This window comes from Pungitius pungitius, chromosome 13, assembly GCF_949316345.1.
Source record: "Pungitius pungitius chromosome 13, fPunPun2.1, whole genome shotgun sequence".
Lineage (NCBI taxonomy): Eukaryota > Metazoa > Chordata > Actinopteri > Perciformes > Gasterosteidae > Pungitius > Pungitius pungitius.
The window spans coordinates 13,241,206-13,265,773 of NC_084912.1; the positions used below are offsets into that span (position 1 = coordinate 13,241,206).

The 24,568-nt window shown below is 45.7% G+C and overlaps 1 protein-coding gene across 4 annotated transcripts in view; it reads left to right on the forward strand.

Annotated features, from left to right (window-relative positions):
* Window positions 1-805: 805 nt before the first annotated feature.
* Window positions 806-24,568, forward strand: part of zmp:0000000755 (phosphofurin acidic cluster sorting protein 2) — a 34,842-nt gene continuing 11,079 nt past the window's right edge. For all 4 annotated transcript variants that reach the window (XM_037465246.2, XM_037465247.2, XM_037465248.2 and 1 more), the window contains exons 1-9: window positions 806-842; window positions 1,348-1,816; window positions 15,242-15,329; window positions 18,753-18,842; window positions 20,051-20,176; window positions 21,581-21,743; window positions 22,825-22,916; window positions 23,165-23,245; window positions 23,549-23,608. In XM_037465246.2, coding sequence (XP_037321143.2) covers window positions 806-842; window positions 1,348-1,816; window positions 15,242-15,329; window positions 18,753-18,842; window positions 20,051-20,176; window positions 21,581-21,743; window positions 22,825-22,916; window positions 23,165-23,245; window positions 23,549-23,608 — 1,206 coding nt within the window. The remainder of the gene's footprint in view (window positions 843-1,347; window positions 1,817-15,241; window positions 15,330-18,752; window positions 18,843-20,050; window positions 20,177-21,580; window positions 21,744-22,824; window positions 22,917-23,164; window positions 23,246-23,548; window positions 23,609-24,568) is intronic.

Sequence of the window (24,568 nt, forward strand, 5' to 3'; positions counted from 1 at the left end):
GAAAAGGCATTTCTTTGAAGGAAAAAAATGTTGCTGAAATAACAAATTCCAGGGGAAAGTCATCCCGCATTGCAGATCTGTTTTAAAAATTCTTCATCTCTAGGCCCATCGGTATAACATTTATTTCCCTTTAGTACTTGCATTGGTACAGAATGTATTATGATTTGTAGCATTTCATTTTTCTTATCTAATTGCCTTACCTCAAATATGTTGATGAATCATATGTGTGCTTAATCTTGCTTAAATGTATTTTTGGTATGAAAGATATTGAGCTGAGAAATGGCACATTAGAAATTTCACAATTATTATTATTAGTATCATTATTATAGCAACACATGTTACCACTGCTCCAGTCTGGAAGACTAAATGCTGTCAGGTGCACAGAGTGGCCCAGCAAAATATTCCATTGCTTACACTAACAACATGTTTTGCGGCAGCAATACGTTAACATGAGATTGAAAAGAAGTGCTGAGTTTAGAAGCACATTTCACCTCGGGGTGCCTCCATCTGACCAAATGCTTTACTGCTTTATTGAAAGTTATGTCGTTATAAAGACAAATGAAGCCACGGTCAACCTGACAACAGTAACAATTTGACAGAAATATGTGTTACTACTACATTAAACCACTGGCTGTGAAAAACACAGAAACATATCCAACAAAATGTCAGTTAAAACCATGCTGTCACACACGTTTCCCAACCCTCCTGGGCATGACGAGTCAAGTCAGCTTTATTTGACTCCTTGGTCACAGTTACATTCAATAGCTTTCACAACCCGGGTCTGCTGAGAACAATGACTGGATCAATGTGTCATCGCAGAATGGATCATTCCAGGAAAGCAGGTACTGCCCACCCCGGTTGGGAAAGTTATCCAAGGGTTGTGAAGCCCACACATTGGACAGCCTTTTGATTTTCATTGCAAAAAAAGGAGCAGGACAATATGTTTTTGTTTTAATCTGTGTCACCGCTACGCCCCGAATAACCAGTTTGTCAAAGTAGTAGTTGTAAAGGTTACTGCTAAAGAAAAGCTCGGAGCAGTGAGTGGATTTAAAACTAAATGCTGCGTTCGCGAGCACGAACAATCGAATCAACAATAGCAGGTCTTTTAAATCTCTTCATTTGAATAGACCTGCGCCCCTTCATTAGTGTGAAATCGTGTAAATCTCGCATGCATGTCTTCAGTTGATGTGCCGATATGCTGTATACAACGTGATCGCCACTTTTATAATGTTGTTGTCTGGTATGTATCTGCTTAGGCACTATAAAATGTCTGAATCGCTGTATGATTCATGCCTATTCTTTATTAACAATTCACACCGACTACTGTTTGCCTGTGTTCATCCATAGTGTTCGCATGTAATGAGAGTGTAGCGATACGCTTGGGGGCTCGGTTCCTTGCGTCGATGTCCCACCCCAGAAGCAGGGACGTGCTGCCCCCTATCAGACCAGCAGCGACGTGCTCCGCCCCGCCTATCAGCATCTCCAGGCGGTGTAGAGGAGCGGCGAGTCCGGAGGAGAAGGAGCACGCAGCAGAGACTTCAACGGCTCCCGCGTTCGTCCGACACTCGAGAGCGGCTCCCCGGCGAGAGGAGGTGATGATGGCGGCGGCTGTAGAGCGAGGAGGCGTCCGGGCCGCTTTCCTGAACCCGGGAAGCGGCGGCGGCGGACCCGCACCGACGACCCTGCCGGCCGGAGCGTTAGCCGGGTCTGTGGTCCTGGGCTCGGGCTCGGGCTCGGGCTCCGGCAGCACGCCCGTGCCCATGAACCTCTTCGCGACCTGGGAGATAGACCGATCATCCCCGAGCTGCGTACCGAGGTAACGTTAACGGCGTTGCGTTCGCGTACAGGACCGCGTACCACAGTGTTTTGAAAACCACCACGTCGTGTTTTTTTTCGTCAACATCAGGCTAACGTTGGACCAACAACGCCCTCGTTTACTGCAACGTGAGGCGAGAGAAATGAGCTGCCACACATTTCCCCAAAAACAGTGTTGGGCTACCTAGCATGGTGGCTAATGCTAAAGCTACCTAGCAAGTCGCACTATTCCCGTTTCTCTCATGTCGCTTGCCAGAATCCTCGTTTTGAATTTCTGCAATAACGAAGCGACCGACTGAAATGGTCGCGGCGATAACGTGCAGCTGCCCGATGTGCTTCAGCATTTTTGACGTGTTCTCTCAAGTGTGTGCTTTGATTGTTTTGTTGGACAGTTTGTGTAACTGGGTCCCGACCGTTACGATAGCGAGCTAACGCTAGCAAAAGTTCCGCTAAACGACGTCAGTTTAATCGGGCAGATTATCTTCTGCTTTGTGACCTGCATTTGGTTAAACTTTTGGATAAAACGACACGTTTCCCTCTCGTCCACGTAGACTCGTGCTTGGTCGTATTTGGACGGCAGTGCCTGCCACTTAAAAAGCACCAAAAAAACGTTAACTATAAACGCGGTGCCTCGGATGCCGCTCGGCTCGCTCCTAATAACCGGCAGCCAGCCTCCTCATCCTCCCGCGGCACTGCGTCCCATGAGCGGACACAGCAACAGGGGAACCGGTCTGTTCCATGCGAATCTAATCCACCAAAACTCTGCATCAGGTATTCATTGTCAGCGCGCGGGCCACCGATGCCACCTGACCAGAAGCCCCTCTGGAGATGAGGGCACATTAATCAGCTTTGACCTAGATCCGTTCCACTCATCGGGAGAGCAGAGGGCTCGCAGAGGGGAGGGTTTTGCTTCACTGTCGATGTGCAGGAGCATAGCAGGCCGGTAAAAACATGGTAAATCATTCCGAATGGCCTTTCAAACACACTGCTCGGTTTGGTGGGGTGGTGAGTTTGTGCTGTGATTGTGTTGCACTCCAATTCAACAGCTCACCGCCCTTTTTTTATTTATTGTGGCCTCAACCTCGCACGAAGACCCGTGCTGTTTGTCCTTGACAGAGCGTTGCAGAGCTCTTTTCGTCCACACAAATGGACAAAGCGGACGCACAAGTCACTTCCAAGGGAGCATGCCACTGATGGCTGTCCATACAATGTTGAGAGAGAAGCCAGGGGCACATGTTGGTACATTTGTGGACTGTGCCGTATGCAACACATTGATTTTCCCCAACATTTCTGCTTCGACGCTGTTTGCTTTCTCTCTACAGCGGATGACATACCAAGGTTTTACAGGTGAATAAGGACGGACATGACAATCTTTTTTTAATGAGACAAGGTCAACGGTCATTGTTCAGCACAAGACTGCAGCAGCTGCCGACACAAGTCATTGTTGACGATCGGAGTCATTTGTTAGATCTGAAACGTAACGCAGTGCATTTGTTCATTTTGTCTAAACAGTCGTAACTGAGTTTTGACCTGGTCTGCTTAGTCTATTTGTGCTTTAAAGCCACTTATGCTGAACTGGTGCGAAAGGTCCGGCACTGAGCCCAACCAGAGGCCTGTTTCGGGGAGTCGGCCCTGGCATGCTGTCAGGGGCCGGGCCCCTTTTGCGTGCAGCTGTTTGCTCCTCTGCTAGCCGTGGGCAAATGTGGGTGTCCCGCTGAGTGGGAAAGTTTTAGTCGAGGCCATAGGGCTTTTAAATATTGACGGATTTTCATTGCCGCAATCGACATCCCATTACACAAACAGAGCATCCTATTACAAAGAGCGGTGAAGGGGGTAAATATTGCATCCAAAATGTAAAATATGTTGTCAGCTCTGGTGGGGCCTCAGCATGAGGTTGTGGTTCCTTACAGTTTTGCTGCAGCAAGAAATGAGGGTCCCCAAACTACCATTGTTGTTTTGACTGTCAAACAGCATAAAGCTTGATAAGAGCAAGATCAAATATCTGTATTTTAGTCTTGTACAAGTTGTCATTGAATGCTTGTAATATCTAAATGCTACCACAACATGGCAGATACAATTTTAGTGCCAAGTTTGATACAGCATTCGGCCATCTGGATTTTGTGCTTCATCAACAACGCGGTTGAAGCAGATGGATTGTGTTAGTCTGAGCACTAACATGCCTGCTAGTTTGCTAAACTCCCAATATTTCGAAGGATGCTGTATATACCGGGGATGTAGAGGCCTGCTCTACAATCCGGCCTGCATTTATGTTTACCTAAATTTGTTGAGGGAACATTTGGGCACTAATGGAGAGGTCAAAACGGTCACATGTTTACCGACTAATGATTCGAAAATGTGCAACAGCAGCAGCATGTGAGGGGTTGTCTTCTTATGAAGTCAAAAGATCTTTTACAACTCGGTGTCAAAAGTCGTGACCTTTGACCGGGAGAAACTTAGCAAATGTGTTGTTGCTGTTCAACATCACCGGGCTCGACTGTCTACAACATGATGGGGAAGTTGATTTGCTGACCAGTTAACCCGGCTGAACAAACTGAACAAAAAAACCTTCGGCGTGGTTTTTGTGTAACATTTTCCCTCCGTGGCACCTTGTACTACAAATATGTGTGTCTTGTCTCTGAAGCTTGACCGTCAGGATTCAGAGGGCTAAAGAAATGGCAACGGATCCCTTTTTATCTAAAGTGAGCAGAGCGTTCTTCTCTGCGTCTGTTTGATCCGTGCGAGTCCCAAATTGAACTTCTCCTGTGAGTGGCACAGCTTTATCTGGACGGTAATTGAGTTACACCGCAGGCTCTGTTCTGATGTATATTTTCTGCTCCCCCGATCCTGTGTATTGGATCACATTGATGCGTGCTGTCTGTGCATGTCTGCAAATAAATACAGGGAAAACAAAAACAGTCATGCTTGGAACCGAGCGACATTGTGTCCTATTTATTCTAGGTCAGTAGATATGAAGCCATCAGCCCAAATTTTTGCATGTACCATATGCTGCACACAGCTATTTATAATAACTAGAAGGTTGAATTGTAAGCATGCTGTATGCTCCTGTATCATCCCTGGCCTTAATCCATCGATTTCATGTCTTATTGTCTGTATGTTCATTTTTAAACCAAAGACAAAACCATTAAACCGGAGTACAAATAAAGACAAAAATGAATGGGCTTACTGCCCCCTTTTAGCCCCTCACTAACCCCTCCATCTCAAGGCTTGGGTATTGTTTTCTCCTAGCAGGGGAGCTACAGTAATCTGATTTCATAACACGAAAAGAAGGGCCAGTAATCCGATGCGAAACACAGAAACTGTCCGCTTAATCTCCTGCTTCCTTTTGCAATCATAAACAAGGCCCACCAGTCTTATCCGGTGGCCTCCAGCACTGTGACACGGCGCTCCGTGTCCGTCCGCGTCTTGTTTTACAACCAATGTTTGGCCTCGCCGCCAGTAACTGAGTCCCCAGCAGGACGTGTAGACACACTGGGACATCAAAGTCAGAGGCGTCTTCGGGGTCGTGTGGCTTTTCCTGCTGATTGGTTTCAGGGCCGTACCGGAATTGATTTAATTTTACATTGTATGAACGTGCTGATTGAAAAATGATCCACGGTTGCTGATGAACTAAACTCCTCCTCCGCTTGAAGAGATAATTGGCACTATATTAATGCCCAGGAGCCACATTATAATAATAGCATTTAACTTCAGCCAGTTTGCAAAATACCCATACTAAGCATAAAATACTGCACTCTAGATTGTTTCACTTAGAGTAGCTAGACGTTTCTAAATGAAGATAATGAATTTAAAGCTGTAATTAAATTGCTCGTCATTGTACATCATCATCTGATGTCAGGAATTCTCCATTTTTGGGCTGCTAAGGCTTTGTAGTTCCTTCTTAAGATGCGTTTGTAGGTTTTGAAAGTATGACCTGATAACTGTTGCAGTCATGGCTTTGTGTTGCCCTATCCTTGAATAAACCACAACTGGCCCACATGCTCCACTATACTCTGCTAGGCAAATTCTCCCCCCGTATCTCCCTTTTCCAATAGCAGCCAAAGCAAGCTTGCCGCGCTCTGCCCCCGGCCCCCGCTTTTGTTTGCTGTTGTTGACCACCTTCCTGCTCCCCGGGCGGGTTGGGGCCACGGGTCGCCCACTCGGTTGAAAAGTTTTGCTGAACTGGCTCTGAGCTTCCCGGCGAGCGGCGAATGTGCCGAATGCTCACGCGAGTTCCTCTCAAAGTTTTGTTCTACACCTCAGAATGGAACAACAGCCAGATTGGTTTGTGGGTGGATTCCAGGGTTTCAGCGAGGGAAGACATCCAACTTCCTGATCCAAACAAGTGAGGCGAGGGAAGCTGTCCTCCGACACGGGGAGGATCCTGCCAAAGTAATCACTTCGGGGGACAATGTCTCTCAGCTCATTTCTCACTTGTTCTTGCTCTACTTATTTCCCACCTCTCCCATTCAGGCATTTCCTGAGCTGCATGGGCCAACAGCTACGCAGAGACCATCATTTCAGATACAAAAGCACTGTGGCGCGAATGAGTGAGAGCGCATGACCCGATCATTTGAAACATGAAGCATTTTTCCTCACAGCAGTCAGAGCTCATGTGCTGGTAGATTCTACTCTTGTAAACAAAGGCCGGTAGTGGTAGGTCACCAAATGATTTTAGATGAAGCTTTGTGGGCTTGTCTTTACCCCCGCTGAGTCAAATTCGGTTCATTTGGTAACTAGAAAGTATTGCCAGCCCTATTTTGCGAGCATTTATAGTTTATGTACTCATAAACCCAAAGAGGAAATGTTGCCCCTGTCTCAGCTGCAAAGAGAAACTAATCAACACTCTGCTGTGTAGTCGAGGACATAACAGTCCCTGGACATGAACTCTCAAATAGCATCATGCTGGATGCCGTGCCCACTCGTCTGATCAAAGATTAAGGCGTCCAATCTGTACGCAGTCCTCTTTTCTGGGCGTGTTGCCTTTGTCCGATTGGCCCAGGTTAAAATTGTGACACTACTCGTTTTCTGGGGGAAAAGCTCCATTAGTGTTTATGATGGTGTCGTGCTGAGAAATTGGGGGTTGAACCCCCCATAGATGTGTTTCAGTTTGCGCTGAATGTTAGAGGATAAAACCAAATTGGAGTGGGACCTGTCTGTAAAAGTAAACAACATTAGAGCTGGCTTACTGTTGTGTTTTGGTTTTATTTGGAGCTTACGGACCGTAGAAGCAAGCCTCCTCTGTCGGTCCTGATTTAAGGTCCTCTACCTCTGTTGATTTCAGCGTCGGGGGCTCTTTTGACATAAAAGCTTTCCTACTTTTTTTAAATTGCAGGGCGTTTGGTGATGTGATGACATACTGTTACCTTTGGTCATTTCTCTGGCCTAATTAGCATCCCAGTCTAAAATATGAAAATACAGAAAATCTGAAGAGAACTGGGGCTCAAATAAATTCAGCACATTGATCAGGTGATACACGGCATGCTTTATTCCTCTAGATATATTTTGTAACATAGATTACTCATGCTTCTGTAGCATTGGGCAGTAACCTCATTACCATAGAAATAAATACAGATGCATGACAGCTCTTTTTCTTTGCTTACATGCAAATTAGGCTGAGGGTGTCGGCTCTACTTTGTGCAAAATTTCCGACCGGTTATATGAGCCGAGAGATGGATATGATTGTGGTGGCTGCACAAGTTAAAGGGCAGGCCTAATCCTCTTTGATGTTAATCAGAGGCGCCATATGGCAGCATTAAATATGTATAGTGAAACTGGATTGATCCGTTGGATAAAATGTCAGCGGTTTAACTGGAAGGCAGCACCTTGTTTTGCTCCGTTTCACAGCCTCTAACAAAGTCAAAGGGATTAGCTCTAGTCTTTGCCGGCTCTAAGATTTCGAACAATGAGTAATGTTTTGATCTAATCAACTTTGAACCAAATGCGATTTTTGACGTGTAAAACCCTCCGCGGCGGTCAATGCAGCTGACGGGCTTTTCCTTCACCTTTTCATTGCATTTTCACCCAATCCACCCTATTCATCTGGGAATTCTTTAAAGATGACTCATCTTGAGGAATTTTAGAAAAAGCTTACATAAGCTAGCTGCAACTTTACCCTGACACACTTGTCGTGGAAGTGTTTCCTAGTTTCCAAGTAGGGCTGCAGAGTAATGACCCAGATGATAACAACACTTATTCTGCTCAGTGTTCAAAGCTGTCGCTACGGAACTGTTCTGTCATTTAATATTTGACATCCCGCACATTAGCAGTGTGTCTAGTCCTTTACAACCGTACAAATACATATTTACATGTCATTGCCCAACACTGTTTTGTCATTATATTTATTTTTGTCCAATCAACTTATTTTTGTTTTTCAGCCGTCTAGACGGGGAGAGTTTTAATCGAGCCTTTGCGCTTGAGCTTCTCATCCTACCAGTAGACTCGGGCAAAGGAGCATGGCAACCAGTCCCACAGTCCACCATATGATCAGGAAGCTCAGCCATAACCTTGTCCCTCGCTGGTGTCACCTGTTTAGTGCAGACCTGTTACAAAGTCGTTGGCAGCAACAGGTATGGACTTGAAGACCAGCCCTTGGTAATGGGACACGTCGCTGATCTTGTCGAGGTGTCTTGCTTCGGCGTTTTCCCTGTAAACACGCCGCCTCTGGCTTGATCTTGTCTCGCCTGGCCACCGCAAACACGGTCCCGCCGACCTCATCAGTTTGCAGTTGGCGCCGAACAAAAGAGCTGTCGAGCTCTGCGGGGGGGGGGGAATAAACGCAACAAAGGATGACAGCCACGTACAGAGTTCCTGACAATGAGATGGTGAGATCACTGACTGAGGTAATACATGTGGCACGTGGTTGTGTTCGCAATTAGAGACTGAAATGTTGTGCAAGAAGTATTCTGCTAATCAGGTAGTTCTGTCTGTTCATTTAATGTTGAAACGTGTAGGGTACGGTAGGGTGCCTTTCCTCACGTTTTTTTCTTCTGCCCTATATTTCTCAATAGGAAACGCACACAACGGGCTAGCACACCCTTCCTTGTCGAAGAGAAGTCTCTCTCTACCTCCCACGTAAAACAAGAGCATACTAGTCAAACCTCTGAATCACACCTCACAGACACAACTTTTTTTCTTTTTTTTTTTTCCCTTTCATATGGGCGTGTGAGGGAAAGCACAAGCTTAAATCACTAAACAGAAGTGAAATCTGGCACTGAGCTCTAATGCACCATCCCTGTGTAGTATTACATAAAAATGTGCTGGTAATCTCTTCAACAGTCGATTCTAGCACAGCTCTGGGGAGCCTCACGACCACAGAGTTTACAAAGCCCATGTTACAGAGTATTATGACAGCGAGGAGGGCAGCTATTACGACCTGTTTGCTCGCAATCTCTGAAACAACCGGTTTGTCGGCTCCGCGATCTGATTTTTCCTTTCGTAACATGTCCCTCTGGCTGCTTTCGTACCTGACTGATGACACCTGTGCTGCCTTCCCGTTGCAGCTCATGTGTCTGTACCGGCTGGAATAACAAAGATGTCATCCCTCCTGGCAATGATTTGACAGAAATGGTGAATGACAGATATGACCAGACTGAACGGATGTTTGTGGTTACATAGCAATTACCAGAGCCGGATGAAAGGCTCTCTGTTCAGTTTAGTGCAGTTTTATGATGACCCAATATAATCAGGTTTTTTTTATGGTTTCTTCATGTCAACCAGGGAATCTTTGAGTGCTCATGGTATGTATCCAGAAGCGATCCTCTGATCTGGTTGGGTCTGGTATCCTGTGAAGCCAGTTGGGTGTCTGACCATGATGCGCCGTGACTTGGGCGTGTGCCGGAGCAGGTGTGTTGCCCCGGTCCCGAGGAAGCTCAGTGTCTGGTGTGAAATTGCTTGTACGAGCAGCAGCACGGCGTGCCGCGTGTTTTCGACGCGCACTGCACACGTGATGTTTACACTGGAAGAAGGCAAAGAGCACCTCGTCACGGATTTCGATCTGCGTGTGTGGTTCCTGTGTCATGTTTCCTCACACGATCCACGCATAAGCAGCATTTAGCGGCCGGGGAAGGAGTGGAGGCTTTTTTAGGCCGGTTGATTATGCTACAGGACGAGTTTGAAATGTTCTATTAAATGCCACATATTGGATATCAGATTCCCTAGTTGATGACATTTGGATGAGATGGGCAGGCAGCCAGACGCTTCCTTCGGCTACCTTTGGGGCCTACACAGGATTAGTGTTTGATGCTCACAACGTTTAAGCCTGTGTCTACATAACATCGTAAGCGCTCTGTTTAGCTTAATCACTCAACTTCTGGACAGGCCATAGGCTTTTATCTCATTCTACAATATGTTGTATTGTGATGTGGTTAATGAGTGCACACCATCTGCTGTGCTGCATTATAACAATTAATGCCTGATGGGACACAAAGGTCAGTCGGCTGCTTTTCACCACCGACTTCTGCTCTTATGGTGACTTAAACAGGGAACTACGTAAAGTTAGGTAAAACATTCAAGCATGGCCAAAGGATTTGTTTCCTCTTGTTCTTTGTGTCACGGCCTCCTCCTTCTCCTTGACTGTGAGCTGGAGAAGATTTCATTCAGGGATTTAAAGCCCAGCCAGCATGTGGCCATCTGGCAAACACAACCAGATATTTGCAAGCTAAAATTACTTTGCATGCAAGCCTGAGCTAAGCTCTGATAGCACAGCATACTGTCTGGACTGAATAGATAGTTTTAAACGAACCAGCTCAGTCTTTTGGATTTGTCTTCACGGCTCTCGCGTATATTGCACTAAATTGTCAATTTAGCGCTCCAGTATTACCTACCATCATTCGCTACCATTATTTGCCTATCATCAGTGTTCCCTTTCTAGCCTTCATCTAAATGTAAAAATACATGGACTTTTTTTTACGTGGTTGCTGTGGCTAAACATTGGAGAATAAAGGGCTTTGTTTTGTGCTTTTTGTGTTTGTTTAGTATATGATCTGAAACAGCATTTAGGGAAAGGAAACTTTCACTGGAGATTTCACAAATTTCCCTGGCTAAGGACACGTTTATCATGAAGGAGAATAAAATATTCATCAGAGATAGCTTTTAAACCAGCGTACCCTTTATTTGGAATAAATTATGCAACTAGACATGAACGAATAAAGGGCGTTATGAAAGAACAAAGTGCTACGACTTTCCTCAGCAATGCCGTGAATTGAGAGAGAGGTTTTTTTGTCGGTCCCCCTCATACATACACAAGCCAATACCATACACAGCGTCCATAAATATATCCTGCGGAGCATTATGTGAAAGCATGCTTTATTAAAAGAATTAAACCGCCTTCACATCTCAAACAGAAAATCTGTGCACATTGAATGCACTGAAAGCTTGACAAAGACTGTTTTATTTCTTTTTTTCTTCCAGCTTGGAAGCCCCGGCAGCACATACCAAGCATAGACAGTGTCTTTCTCATTCAGCCCTCTCGTTACATCACACATCCTCCACTTCCCCCACTGCTTTGTGCCGCTGACAATTGCTGTGCAGTGAGGCGAAGGTATGGAACTGGCACAACCTCAACTGTAAATGCTGACCAGGGGGAAAAGTATTACAAAGGTGTGTTTTAGTCTAGGCAGCGTATCGCTCATTTCAGAGGGTTCCATGGGGGGCCTCTCTGAGACACATTTTTTTTAGCATTTAAGCAAAAAAGAAAGAAAAATCCCTGCTACTAATCCTTCAATCTTTCCAGCTGAGGCAAATGAGAACCTATTAATCGACAGGTTGTGCAAGCAGTCACTCTCAACATATAGATTTGTCCGCTGTAGCTGTTGTCTCTTTGTAAGCTCTTTTGAGGGTGTTGCAATCACATGTAATTTGAGATGCTACTTTCACTGAAGTGGCCCATAAATAGCGTAGAGATTGCAGCCCCATGCACTCTTAAGTGCCAGCATATCTCCGACTAATGGCTTTGAAGGATGTTGATTTAGACGCAATGTGTGTTGCTTGTTAATGAAAGTGCTGACAAGTTGTGATGCTATTTCTAAGACGCAGTAAGCTAGACTTTTCTTTTAAATAATCGCTGTCAACTTGGAATAGTTGTAGCTGTTAAAGAATGCCTTTTAATGATCTAAAATAATCTGTGTGTGAATTGTAATCAAGAGAGGGATATCTTTGTGATCGCCTTCATGGAGAATGATTATTCCCTAAGATGCTTCCAGCAACGCCTGGCCATGGGACTTGATTTCAAATTTGGGATTTACACTTAAAAGTTTGCCTTTACGTCGGCGTGTAGGTATTGTTGCACCTTAGTGTAGTACATTTCATTTCAGCATCTGTGTCAGTGGTTGAAAGAGAATGGCTGAAGCCGAGATAAGATAATGCGCCACCATGCCATATAGCCCACAAATCACCGGCCTCTTATCTAAAGCCAAATATTTGACCACGGCCGTTGAGTGTCCTGCCTGATAAGTCGTTTTGTTTGCCCAGGACAGGGAGAAGTGAAAGGATTTCAGCGTGGCTCACAGTCATGCGCCGTATTTGTGAACTCTGCAACTTGCCTTCAGATGCCGACGGGGTCAACGGTTAATGAAGGGTACAGCGCGCGTCTCGGACACACTAATGGGTTTAGATGCAGCCGCACTACTTGCTGTGAGTGATGCCATATTGGCTAAACCTATTAGCTGTAGGGCGCCTCTCCATCAGAGCACTCAATAATAATAATAATAGTAATGTTTGCTTTGACATGAGGCGACACGTTGTTTGATTTGGCTGTGTCGGCAATCAAAGATATCATGTAGAAAAGGATTTGCACGTTTTACGGTAATTGGCCTGTGGGAGGACATTGGTTCTGATTCCTGCATCGCTTTAGAGCTGGTTTGACAAATTGGAACAAATTGACCTAAAGTTATTCTCCCCATGTGGGTTCTGAAGGTTTAAGTGAGCTGAGTCTTTTTAATTTGAGTGTTATCATCAAAATGGTAAATTTAAAGTTAGTGGTTCTCCAGTAACTGACCCACGGAGAGATCGTTTTTAGCAACTTTAAAACGCTTGCAGTTAAATCGTTTTCTGAGAGTGATGAGTTGATCAATAGGAAAGATACAATTGATTAACTTTCCACAGTGTGACAAGGAACACTGGTTTAATTTAGTTCCCTGACTCAAAGTAAAAAGTAGTAGTCAAATTCAAATTACCTCAATTAAGGTCAAATGACTAAAAACTTAAATGCACTTAAAGGCGGAGTATCAAAAGCCGCAAAGGAGTCCATAATAACTAGGGTACCAGCATCTGTGTGACGATCAATGACACATCGCACCATGACAATGATGGGCCAATGAGCAGAGGTTCGCCATGCGTCGGCTTAACCTGTCCTAGCAGCGAAACTAGAAAAAGGGGTTTCCCCCGTGGGCTCTTTTCAACTGGGAAACAGACACAAAATGCTTCACTTATCTTTGCTTTCCACCGCCTGTTAAAGGAAATACTGACCCAGAGACTGCTGGATGGATTCTCCACCCACCTGGCTCTTCTCTCTGGATTGATAACAAGTTGTGTTTTGGTCCTGCTGTGAACCCGCCCCGGGCTCTCTCTGAGAACGTGGGAACGATGTGCCAAAATAGAGAATGAATGCATCTTTTGAGCTGCCTCTGCAAGCCCTTATTTTGATCTTGAGTCCGGGCCAATGTCTGCTCACTGGAGAGGAGACGATACCAAACACACATCCACGTGGAGAGGGCTTCCTCGCTTTCTAAATCTGAAATGCACTACTTGACCCAGCGCATGCTATTCCAACCTGACGATGAGCGAGTCACTTATGTGGGACACCTGGTGTGCCTCCGCAGTCACTGATTGGTTGGCTAAGTGAACCGACATCGGACAGGAGCACAAGGCCACCAGGCCACAACAGATGGCCACGGCGTTTCACTCGAAAAAGAACTCTGTGGCAGCCAGCAGTGGAGCGAACACCTGCGTCTAATATTGTATAGTCAGAAGTCCCTAGGTGACTCTTTCAGCGCCTGCAGCCTTTTTAATTGTGCATCCATGAGAGTTGTGACTAGATGGAGAGGTTGTTAAACCATCAGCCACAGCTTTCTGTCAGGAGGGAGGGGGGGGCGCTGCCTGGTGGTGACTCACCCTCACCAAAACACGAGGCCATCCGGGTCCCTGCGCTACCCACCAGGTGGAACATTTAATTACGCCAGCCTCAAATAGATTGGATTTTGTTCTTCAAACAAATAACTAATCATTTGAACTGGAAAAGCAGCTTCTGGTCATTGGAAATGTGACACGTGACATCATTAGATGTCGGCTGCTCGGATCTCTTTGTGCCGATCGCTGGTGGCTCCCCTCCTTTTCGCCCTCTAAGAAAGAAGGAAAGAAACCGATTATTAATGTTATCTTACAAATACTGATGGCATCCCAATCTAAAATGAGAAAAAACCAGGACATGAAAATGCACTGAAATGTCCAAGTTAAATCAATTACCCTTGATAACAGACCTTTTTTAATTCATGTTGTTGTAATGTGAAGGCCTGCAAGAAAATGCATCTATTAATTCCTAACAATATTCACTTGTAAACAAACCACCCAATAGTTGTCGTGTGTAACTCCGTGCTGATCCTTTTTGACTCGTACCTGCCTGGCAGTGGAGGGCCCGTGGCTCTGAGGGAAAGTGAGGGACTGGATCCCTGTTTGTTGGCTTCACTTTGGTTTTGCAGCTGCACTTGTGGGTCAAGAGGAAGCTTTGCTAACTTGGCTTGTGTGTTGTTGACTCTCTGTGGTGTCTGTGCAGAGCCCAGAGGGCTTTCTGTGAGGGGGTGGCGAACATAAAGGGGGCTTTTGAAGGTCACATATTGCTGTGGAGCCATGCGAGAGGTGTGTTATTGAGCTTGTGTCTCATTTGCTTGTTGTTCAAGTAGATGTCATTTCCTAATTATATAATACCATTTCCCTTTTTCACATCCTCCTACCCAGTCTGGATCCCAGTGTGCCATTCCCAGACGGGTTTCACTTCTTTAGAGGCATCTGTGTACGTTGCTTACTTGGTCAATAATGAACAGATGGCAGTGAGTCGCATAAGCGTCTCTCTGTGTTCAACAAGACATTTCACTGCGCCGCGGCTTGTCAGAGCATCTGTGCCGTGTCAACTTTCATGAAGAATTCGCCCATAAAGCTGACAACGTCAATCCTGATTTAGTAGCAACAAGCTGAGATTTTTCCTCAATGACGATGGACACAAAGAAAAAAAGATTAACAAGTTGCGCTCGGTTGTGCACTTACTTTCTTTGCGGTTTAGTTTTTTTATGTTATTATCACAGCCGCTGACCTAAAGAGGAATAAAGACCCCAGTACGGCCATGCTTTTTGTCTCCAGGTGCGGGTCATGGAGTGTGCTGCGTCAGCCGTGCCACTAATTTGTTTCTCCCCCTCTTGTTCTCTCCCCTTTCCCACAGGCTCTGCAGCCTCACGCTGAAAAAGCTGGTCGTACTCAAGGAACTGGATAAAGAGCTGAACTCCCTGTCTATAGCTGTCAAAATCCAGGTAGGTGGGTTCGTCTCCCGTGTGCAATGTGGGCAGCAGGCCCAAAAGCAAAAAAACAAACATTTGAGGGCAGTGTGTCGCGCCCCATAGCCCCGCGGGTCACTGCCACACAGGTCTCTGTCGGGGCTGTGCGCTGCTATCACAGGGCCTAGGCGACGACGAGACGATAGATGAAAACCTCCTTAGCGCCGGTGAAGTCATGTCCACCCGGGTGCTTTAAATGTCAGCAGGCGCAGCATTAGCGCCTTCAGGCGGATCGTGCATTCTACACGGATTGCTATGGCATTTTTTTGTGACTATGGGTGTACAGGTTCAAAAGTACCTCGCCGTCCTCCTTGACGCAAATTCCCATCTATCCTGGAGACCAGAGCGAGTAGACAAAAATCTATGTAATTGATAGCAAAAGCCGACAGATGGCTCAGAAGGAGGGAGTTTGCTGATGTGTGAACATCTGGTGTGGCGCAGATGAACAATCCAGTTATACATTTTACAAACCACATTTTGTTTGATCGCTGCAGCTCCACTGCAGCGCACACCCTCTGAGCTGCAGAGTAGGTGCACAACAACGTGGAGATGGCTTGAGGTTAGCTGAACCCCTCTTTTAAAGTCAGTGGAGCAAAAACACAGTGGATACAGTGAAGCATAGATAAGGATTGGTATTTTTCTACCGCCGTTCACCAATTTACTCAGTTATGTTTAAATATTTTATTAATGACATTATACCAGATTACGTTACATCGTAATCATGGAACTGGGCGGCTTGGTGTTTGATCTAAGTCAACACGGCGCAAACCGCCCTGCAGCTGTCAGGATTGTGGACTTGGTGTTGGAAGGCTGCGTTCGCCTCACAGTCTGACAACGCGTACTCCGCAGTGAGAGCGGCGGTGAAGATGATGGTCCACTGCTTCTGGAAGCGTTGATTCTCAGAGAGAACCGAGGCCACTGAGTGCACCACACCAGAGACACACAAACCAACACCGCCCTGAGGTAGTCCTGTGGAAATAATTCTCAAAGGAATACGTCATTCAAACTTTCTTTACTGTAGTTGACCGGAAAACACTCTGAGAAGAGAATTTCCGAATTTGACTCAGCTGGAAGCGAAACGGGAGGAGGGAGCCAGATTTCTCTCTAACTTGCACCCGAAAGACTGTAATTATGTAGCACTAAATGACCAGTGGGTGTGTTTTGCAGATACTTTAACTAAGGCTAGTAGAATTTAATGTTTTTTGTCTACCCTTTTAACATGGCAGCGGCTGGGCCGGTGGCCCGCAGCTAACAGTGCAAACAACGACAACCGTGCTGATGGAGGGTTTACTTTGGGGGGGGGGGGGGGGGGGGCTGCACTTCAGCGACAATGCTTATCAGCGCTCTTTAACAACTCATCCCCCCGTCGACTGTCATCCTGAAGGAGAAAGTTACCAATTGTCACTTCAGCCACGATGGCATATGGTCTCCAGAGCGTTAAATCTTTCAGTTCCTGTCGAGCAATCGTAGAAGATGACGGGGAATAAAACCTCTTTACCGTTCGGCATATGGCAGGCCGTGTCTCTGTCTCTCTCTCTGTTCTCTCTGTGTCTCTCTCTCCCTCTCTTTCTCTGAAAAGTGGCCCCTGTGATGGCTGACCGTTTTGACGGTCTCTGGAACCCCAGGCAGCAGGGGCGATGAGACTGCAATCTCCTCCTTCTGTTCCCACCCTGAAGACGAGTCTCTTCATGTGGGCGAGGATAACCACGGATAACCCGCTGTTACATTTTCTGCGCATTTGGTTGTAGTGTCGTTGCGCATATGCCGCCTGGTCTTGTGGTTGTGTGTCCCATCTCTTGTGTGCGCAGACGCCTGAGGTTGCAGGCAGACCTTGTATCAGCTGGATTGTGGCAGTAAATTTTGGTTTCAGCCCAAGCTGCGTGCGTGCGTGTGTGTGTGCGTGTGAGTGTGCGTGTGTGTGTGTGTCGGGAGCACAAGCATCAGAATTTAGAGAATTTGGTGTCTTTTTTTAAAATAACCTTGAAAAGAAGTTAAAAGATGAACTTTTCCCACAGGCTTGTGGAGTAGAGGGGCTGCCCCCCCCCCCCCCCCCCTTCCCATCTGGCCCCAGAGAGACAGTGGATAAGCTTGTATCAGGAGAGAGAGGGCCAGGGGAGGGAGTCGGGGAGGCAGGCAAAGGACATTCAGTACAAGCTTTGCTTGCCAAGGCTCCGTATTGTTAATGCACGTCAGGCAGTTTGAGAGTGCTCGCCTTTTGTGCCTTGATTCATTGTACCAGCCACTGAGCATGAGAAAAGAGGCCTTTTTGTGGAGCTCAGGTTAGTGACAAGGTCAGACCCGACAAAGATCTGCCCCCTTTTTTCTTTTAAATACAAAGCGAAGGGGATTCTGTTGGCGTGTCCTTCTGGGAAACCTATTGAGCCATCAGGCTCGATGGAATGATGCTTAATAGAAGAGAATTCTTTGCAAGTGTGGGCAAAGCTAAATATTCTGTACCCTTCAAAACCTCCACTGGCGCTCTACAGAACAATGTGTCCACACCACCTTTATGTACTCTCGGGTCGGCAACCGATGACCTCATTCGAGGACCAAACACGGCCGAAGACCTTTTCCTTTCGGTGGAGAAGAGGGTTTTGGTTTGTATGATGTTCAGATCATGTTTTGGTTTTCATCCCTGTCGGCCATTACCGCTGCTTGGTTGATCAGACCGAGTTGATAGATGGAAGTATACTGCACTGTAAAAGCTTTGGGAGGGACCGCAGCCCTTGAGGACCCGCTGGGTGTCTGCGGCATTTACATCTAAATCCCTGTGCCGTTCGGCCAGAAGACGTTTTTGTTTTCAAACCGAACCAAACAGCCCTTTCAAGGCATGATTAAGAATCCCGTCCCGTAGTTCCTACGGTGCTGAAGGCTGCAGTTTTTCACCAAAGTTATTGTGATAGTGATATAGTGATTTGTGGTTCGTAACTTTTTATTTATATTAAATCAGTCAGTCAAACCTCGAGTGATCGTTGGACAAGTGGAAAGAAGAAGGCTGTTTTGATGAGCTCTGTGTTTTTTCGTTCCTCTTTTTTTTTTTTTTTTTACGACAATCAGTCTGGGGACTTTGAGGGGGCCAAATGAATTGTAGGGTTGTGACCAGGCTGCTGATTTTGTGAATTCTTGTGTCAGGTCTGGTAAGCCGTATGATATGTCTATGAAGCAGTGGAGGAATAGAGGACCGTTTGTACTGGGCTTGCCTCGAGGTGTGAATCTCCATAAATGTGTGAATGTGAAGCCGGCTGGTCCTAAAATACGGCTTCCACACTCAGTCACTCTTGTCTGAGAGAGATTTGCTCGAGACACAAAATAAGATGAGGAGTTTTTAGGATGTATAATGTTTTATAAGGTACATTTATAAATGCATATAATCTAACTGAAATGTTCTTTGTCTTCCAGGGTTCGAAGCGTCTTCTAAGATCAAATGAGTATGTCGTTCCACCCAGCGGACTGATGGAGACGGACTTGGAGCTCACATTCTCACTACAGGCAAGCACTGGAACATGATACTGTGAATTCTCACACTGAAATGGCAGTTACTTGGCGGGGTGGATTGTGTTGCAGCCTTTATTCGCACTTGTGCCCCTTCCAAACCCAGAGCAAAAGTGTTGAGGTTAAAATATCTGTGTATCGAAGTATGCATGCTTACGGTATTTTGTTAGAACGAAATGCTGTTTTGTGTCCAACAGGTCGTCACTCACAGGACGTTGTTGAATTAATGTTTTTTCTTCGTACAGAAATTACTTAATGTTTAAAATACTGTGTGCTGACCCTTTGCGGACTGGATTAGAAGCACATGTATGATGGCAAACTAAGCCGGGACAAGTGATCAAGTTGTGGTTTTACCGACCAAGGATGATTTTTTTGGTATGAGATCTCAATGCACTGCAAATTATGAAAACAAATTAAACTCAACACAAGCAAATGAAGAAACATCTTTGACAACTTAACAATCTTTTTAGAACAAATACAAAACTATGATTTTTGGCAGCCTATGCTGCATCTCACTTTTAGTGAAACTTGATCTTACAAGCTATTAATGTTTGCATATTTTAAACCAAGAGAGCAAGAAAAGCCCACGTGAAGCTCGAACAGTCGAACCCAATATTTATCCAGAAGAAAAAAGACAAGGCTGAGAAGGAAATAAGAACTCCACAGTTCAGCCGTAGTCCAGCAGACAGACTGATCTAGTATCTAACACCCTCCAAGTTGGCTCAGTTCTGGTGCTTTTATTTATACATGAACTTGAGCATCGCGGTGTGTGTCATAACTGTACACCAACATGACAGCATCCTGGCTGCAGTGTGACGGCCTATCTGAGGTAGCCAGACGTGGGGTAAGGCGCACGCAAGCTATTGAAACACCGGAGATGTCTGATGGCACTGCTAAAATGACGTGGCCAGACTTGATGCTACGTTTATGGTGGCAATAAGCTACGCTGGCACAGATAAGCAGTCACAAGGGGATGCAATGAAATTCGGCAAGTTGGCCAGAAAGAAAATAGCATCGACTCATTCAATCCTGACGAGGAATCGCTGGCACAGACTGTCAAAAGAAGCCACGGCATTGTGGCATCCAATGGCAATGAGTAAAATCTAGCACTTTTATAATAGATGTATAAATCCAATTCCCATCTGGAGGTGGATAAGCATAGGATGTGTTTATATTAATTGTCTGACTTTATTTGTTGTTCTCAGTACCCCCATTTCCTGAAGAGGGATGCCAACCGACTCCAGATCATGCTGCAGAGGAGGAAACGCTACAAAAACCGCACCATCCTGGGCTACAAAACATTGGCTGTGGGAGTCATCAACATGGCCGAGGTACCGTCTAGTGCTCAACTTTCAATCCCTTGATTAAATTTCTCTCTCGAGGATCATCATTTTGCTCTGATTGCTTTCTGCTCTTGACGGCTGCCGGTGTCTGTGTACTAGATCTCTGTTTGCAAGAGAGAGCGCCTCGTGGGTCCCGCACCGTTTGATATGACTCATGGTCCTCACATGTACTGCTGTGTGAGATTATTTGCCATCTGGAGCTGGCTTTATACACACTTTTCTGGAAACGGTGCATTCAGTCATGCAATAATAAAGGATTAGGAGCTAAAAGAATTCCACCTGTGGATGCTTGTCTGAAGTACTAATGTACGACCAAGCTTTTATTTGTCCTGATCCGTCCTTTCATGTTGAGTAATGCGAGTACATCGCTCAAATGGACATGCAGTGAGGACTTAGGTTACGTCAGACTGAATATTTGGCCACCGTGCCATCAAGATGCCATTTTGTGCTTTGGCCTGTGTTCAGTTTGGCTATTGGACACTGAAGCGGCTGGCTGCTCTTAACTGTGCCACTGTGTGGGTCATTCACTCGCAACTCTGTGCAGGAAACAATGTATTCCAATACGTAGCGCTGTGGGGGTTGATAGCAAGATTACTACCATAGAATGCAGTAAACAAAAGATCAGAAATAGTTATTTAAATTAGGGATGCATATCCAGCCACCATGTAACGCATCCTTGTACATGAGGGGAATCATGACAGAGATTTTGACAGGAATAAGCAAAGACTTGTTTATTCGGAATGCAAGCATTTGTCCTCAGCCAATGTGACTTTCCAACACCAGCCCCAGGATGGGGGTTGACTGACCTCTGACAAACACGACCGAGGCTTTTGGTGCCTCCTGGTGTGAAATGATCCATAGATTTTTATGACTATTGCTAGATTGGATTCTGTCTGGTAATTATGTTACCCGCTGTAGTGTAAACTCTCCCGTGCCCCCATTCTGAGCATTACGTGGGAGGAAGTGACTTATTGGACTTTGCAGGGTTTGAGTGGACCGCAGCTAGTGCTAAAGCAAAGTGAGCCTACTCCCTGTACAGCTATTAGATTGAAAGCTCAAACCTGGCATAGATAGCGTAGCTGTCAGCTTGTAATCAGTTGCTAAATCTTTGTGAGCATAAAGCAGTGTAACAGGGGCCATGTCAAACTTTGTTTTATCATTATTGGCTCAGTAAAGCGAGAGACAATTATTCCATGCTGTCTGTTGAAAAAATATATGTATTTGTTCCATCTGCCTTGGCATGCCTCTACAGAGTGATTGATAGACACATAGATTCGGTTGGCATCTCTTTGTTTTAAGAAAGATATTATTGTTCTCAGGAACATTGCAGGGGAAGGATGAAATGGGTGTTTTGTATACAACCAGACTGGATGGTAATCTCCCCGTGTCCAGGTGATGCAACACCCGACAGACGGAGCACAGATTCTGGGTCTCCATAGCAACGTGAAGGAAGCGCCAGTGCGTGTGGCGGAGATCAGCGTGTACTCTCTGTCCAGCCAGCCCATCGACCATGAGGACGGCAGCGGTCAGGCTGGCCACAAGACCAAGACCTCAGGTGAGCGCCGGCGTCTCCCGTCCCGCTAACGAGGCTCCGTTTAGACGAGCTCGTTCCAACGCCGCCCGCCTAACCCGGGCATGTAACTTCAGCCGTCACGCCGGAGCCAGCCCTTCCTGTCCAGGCACCTTTCTCTTCCCTCCTTCCAGATGGCTCCGATTTCCCAACCGAGGAACGAATAAACCCCATTAATCCCTCCCCGACCTACGGCCCAGGATGTGCTGCTCTCCTCAGCTGTTGTAATGTGGATTTAAGAGTTGAGAAAGATTTAGTGGCCCATTACCTGACACCGCTCTAATTCTGGACCCAGAGCGATATTGGACCCCGCTCTAACTCCTTCGTCCCGCCCCACTCATCCCCCGCTGCTCTGGATGTTATTAAGGAGGCCGTTCAAACATAACAGATGAGCTCATGCACCAAGTATTACAAGAGTGTCACTCTGAGGGAAAGAAAAACGTTTTTCTTGTGCTTTTTGCCTTCTGATGGAACATCCATCCCAGCTAAAGGGAGTCCGAATTGGCTGTTGAGGACAAAAAAGATCTTCCCTCGCCTGTTAACACGCAGTGAAAAAGGCATCTTTAAGAATATGTCTGGAATATAACAATTGTAAAACTTTCAACTGCTGAAATGCTGTGAGAACTTTATTAGAATGTGAGACTCGTATCAAACGTGCATTCAGCATGCACATTATGCTAGTAGTCAAAAAAAATTTCACTGATGAACTGTAAACAATAGGACATGAAATTACCCAACTTCGTCCACAAAATATGAAATATGGTCTTTGGCTCAAACTGATATAACGGGAATTTAAGTTATTATTTCAAAGAAGTTTGCCTTTTAACTAATTTTACCTTCCAGGGGCATTATGAGAACATGATTTCTTATTGACTTTAGGAGGCTTGTTTTCTTTTCAATTGCTTCTGTAGTCATTATTTATTCCAAACGACCGTTTCAGAGGTTTTAAGAGCATTGATAAGTCCTGTGACCTTGGAATTTATTTGAAATGTAAACCCCATTTCTCTCTGCCCACGTTTTCAAAATATGGTTTTCCCTGTGTGTTTCCGTGCTCGCCACCCTGCAGACCGCTCCCCAGACATGGATAACTACTCTGAGGAGGATGATGACAGCTACTCGTCAGAGCAGGAAGCCAGCGATGACGCAGTTCATGGCCAGGTCAGTGGTAGAAAACAAAAGAAACAAAAGAAAGAATTACATAACAAATCTGATGAGCACAATCTTAAAGCTCTATTTGCCTGTGGGGTGTCTGGGTGTGGTACACTAGTGATAAAAGATAACGGGTTTTTTTTCTTTCTCAGAAAGTTATTGGGCACTTGGTTTTCCATATATGTATGCAGGTAGTAATGTTGGAGCACTGTTCTGTTGAGGTTTTAGATATTTCATCCATCCTGTCTGTCTTTCAGGACCTTTATGATGAAGACGACGAGGTGAGGAAGCCCAAGAAAGCCCGGAGGAAAATGATCCGAACCACCTCCATGACCCGGGTTAGTTGCCTCCCTTTCCACCACATGGGGTTTATTGCTCGCTAGTCATTAACGTGAGGGAGTAACCCAAGACCCGTGTCTGCTGTTGTACACGCTTTATAAGGAAAGCACGCACCGTTTTCCATTTGTCCGAGCCATTAGGAGGATGCGGATGGGCACGGAAATGAACCCTGTGGGCTCACTAATGGTCTTTACTTAGAGTGGCTGTGAATGGGTAATCCAGGGGAGAACTGGTCAGCCCGAGCCCAGCTGCATGTGTATTTATGGATGACAGTTGTGTTTTTTTTGTTTTTTCCATTCCAGCAACCTAACTTCAAGCAGAAGTTTGTGGCCTTGCTGAAGAGGTTCAAAGTAACTGACGAGGTGAGTGTGGGAATAGTAATTGACACATGGGGAAGATGTTCAATGTCAATGCAGATGACGTGGGGCACAGCCCCCCTCCCCCTTCTCAAGGGCACCCTCCTGGAATCTCTGTCCTCCTGTTACGAAGCTTTTAGTAGATCGGCTGTAAAAGTGATCAGTCATTAAATTGGCCTCGGGTCAGGAGAAAACAACCTCACTATTGACTGCCTAAACAGCGTATTGCTGCGGCTAATGCGTCCACCACCCCCCCCCCCCCCAGGAATCACCGCCACGACAGAGGTCCAAGAATCATCAAGCTCGGCCGCATTACCTCTGTGCTCATGGATGTATGATTCATGCGTTTCCATTAGCAGCACCCATTAACGACTCTTATTCTCCACCACTTAATCAAATGATAAATGTCGGCTTGTATGCCTGCCCTGTTTAGGTTTGTGTTTTTCATCTCTCAAGTAGTTTTCAAATAAATGTTTCTGCGTATCTTGCATAATAGCGTGGTCATCTGCAGTATTCCAAACCATATGTGTTTAACAACCCCTAGATGTCCATTAGTACATAATCTGTGTTGGGTCATTAAGATGATGATGATAGTTTCCATTGAACTGTGAAACGTATTAGAGTAATTCAGTGATCCATTCGCTTCATTCCCCTCCTTGTGACCCCCAAAACATAGATTACATTACAAAAAGATTAGCCCAAAGGTTTTCAGACGTTGAGGTTATGTCCTATTAATAAAAGCGGGATTAGGAAACGTGAGCGATTTAACCTTGTGACGCTTAAAAGAGCCTCCAGGCCATCCAAGTTCTGTTTTTGCTGGATGCTTCTAGAGGCTGCAGGTGGCCCGTTGATCTTACATCACGTTCCTTGTCTCTAATCCTTTCCTTATGGCTGCCCTCTATGCGGTGCTATAGCTCTATAAATACATAGCTAGGAAGAGAAGAGGCGACAGACTGTGTTTATCTG